Below are 1,533 nucleotides of genomic sequence, written 5' to 3'. Positions count from 1 at the left end.
CGAGGCCGGGAAGGTCGAAGTGACCGGCTACTTCCCGCCTGGCACGTGGTACGGCCTGCAGGCGGTGAGTGCCCCTGCGGCAGCTCCTCCCTCCTGCCCCCGGGTGTGGCCACATGGAAAAGGGGCGTGTCTGTGGCCCCTGCCAGGGACTCCGCGTGCATCTTCCCACCCAGTCCTTGCAGTGACCCATTTTCCCAGTGAGGAAACTGAGGCCCAAGTCGGTAGTTCCCGGGACCCCAGCTCTCCCAGAGTCCTGCTCCCGGTGCCCCAGCCCAGGGTCAGGGCCTCTGCCCTGTGGTCTCATCTGTGCGGGGCTCCCGGTGACAGCACAGGCGCTTCGGCGCTGCCCCGACTCGTGGTGACGTGACGCCTCCCCCCAGGTGCCCGCAGAGGCCCTCGGCAGCCTCCAGCCTCCTGTCCCCGTCGCGCCTGCCATCCACAGCAGGGGGCAGTGGGTGACGCTGCCGGCACCCCTGGACACCGTCAACCTCCACCTCCGGGCTGGGCACATCATCCCCCTGCAGGTGCGCGGGCCGGCCACCTGAGCCCTCTGCCCAGAGGAGGGTCCGTCCCCAAAGCCCCAGGCAGAGATGACAGCACGTGAGGGTGGGGGATGGACTGGGCCGGGGAGGCACGCTCGGGGCGCATGAGCCGGGCAGGAGACACCTGCTCCTCTGCACACGCGGGGCCTCACGTCCCCCCGCGGGTCTGCCGGGGCCCAGTGCGCACCGGGGCCGTCCAAGCCCCTCGGCCGCAGGCTGTCCTTTGGGTCCTGGTTTCCTGCAGCACGGAGCCGTCCCAGCCCAGCGTCCTTCCTGTCCCCGCTCTGGAGGCCTCTGCCAGGCCTGACACGGTGACACGTGCGCCCCCTCTTCCAGGGCCCTGGCCTCACAACCACGGAGTCCCGGAAGCAGCCCATGGCGCTGCTCGCAGCCCTGACCGCGAGCGGGGAGGCCCGAGGGGAGCTGTTCTGGGACGACGGGGAGAGCCTGGGGGCCCTGGAGCACGGCGCCTACACGCACGTCGTCTTCCTGGCCAAGAATGTGAGTGTCGCCCCCCCGAGCCCGGGGGGTCACCGGGGCCCCTGTCCCAGCCGAGTGGAGCAAGCAGGGCCCGGGGGCTGGCCACCCTGACCTCGGTCCTCATGCACCACGACCCGGCTGGCGTCCCCAGGGTGTGCGCGGGGCCCCATCCCGCAGGTCTTTGCCGGCCACCAGCTGACCATTCCCGCCTCTCCCCTTGGCCAGAACACCGTCACGAACGAGCTGGTGCATGTGGCCAGCGAGGGGGCCAGCCTGCAGCTGAGGAAGGTCACCGTCCTGGGGGTGGCCGCTGCCCCCACGCAGGTCCTCTCCGATGGCGTTCCTGTCTCCAACTTCACCTACAGCCCTGACACCCAGGCAAGGGCCCGGCAGATGGGCCAGAGGGCTTGTCCCCGGCGATGGCAGGGGTAGGGGGCGGTACCGAGGACCGTGGGGACCCGGTGCTGTGGCCGGGCCGCACAAGGGCGAAAGGAGTTGGTCCCCAGGGAAG

At 70.9% G+C, this 1,533-nt stretch overlaps 1 protein-coding gene across 1 annotated transcript; it reads left to right on the top strand.

Annotated features, from left to right (window-relative positions):
* Positions 1 to 6: 6 nt before the first annotated feature.
* On the top strand, positions 7 to 1,522 carry LOC115285004 (lysosomal alpha-glucosidase-like). The gene is made up of 4 exons (XM_029931426.1): positions 7 to 64; positions 381 to 524; positions 879 to 1,043; positions 1,248 to 1,522. The coding sequence occupies exons 3-4, from the start codon at positions 918 to 920 to the stop codon at positions 1,452 to 1,454; spliced, it is 333 nt and encodes a 110-aa protein (XP_029787286.1). The 5' UTR covers positions 7 to 64; positions 381 to 524; positions 879 to 917; the 3' UTR covers positions 1,455 to 1,522.
* The last annotated feature ends 11 nt before the right edge of the window (positions 1,523 to 1,533 follow it).

The sequence above is a fragment of the Suricata suricatta genome, unplaced genomic scaffold, assembly GCF_006229205.1.
Source record: "Suricata suricatta isolate VVHF042 unplaced genomic scaffold, meerkat_22Aug2017_6uvM2_HiC HiC_scaffold_3240, whole genome shotgun sequence".
In the NCBI taxonomy this organism is placed as follows: Eukaryota; Metazoa; Chordata; class Mammalia; order Carnivora; family Herpestidae; genus Suricata; species Suricata suricatta.
The sequence above is the reverse complement of the archived record's forward strand: the minus strand, read 5'-3'. Positions and strand labels throughout refer to the sequence as shown.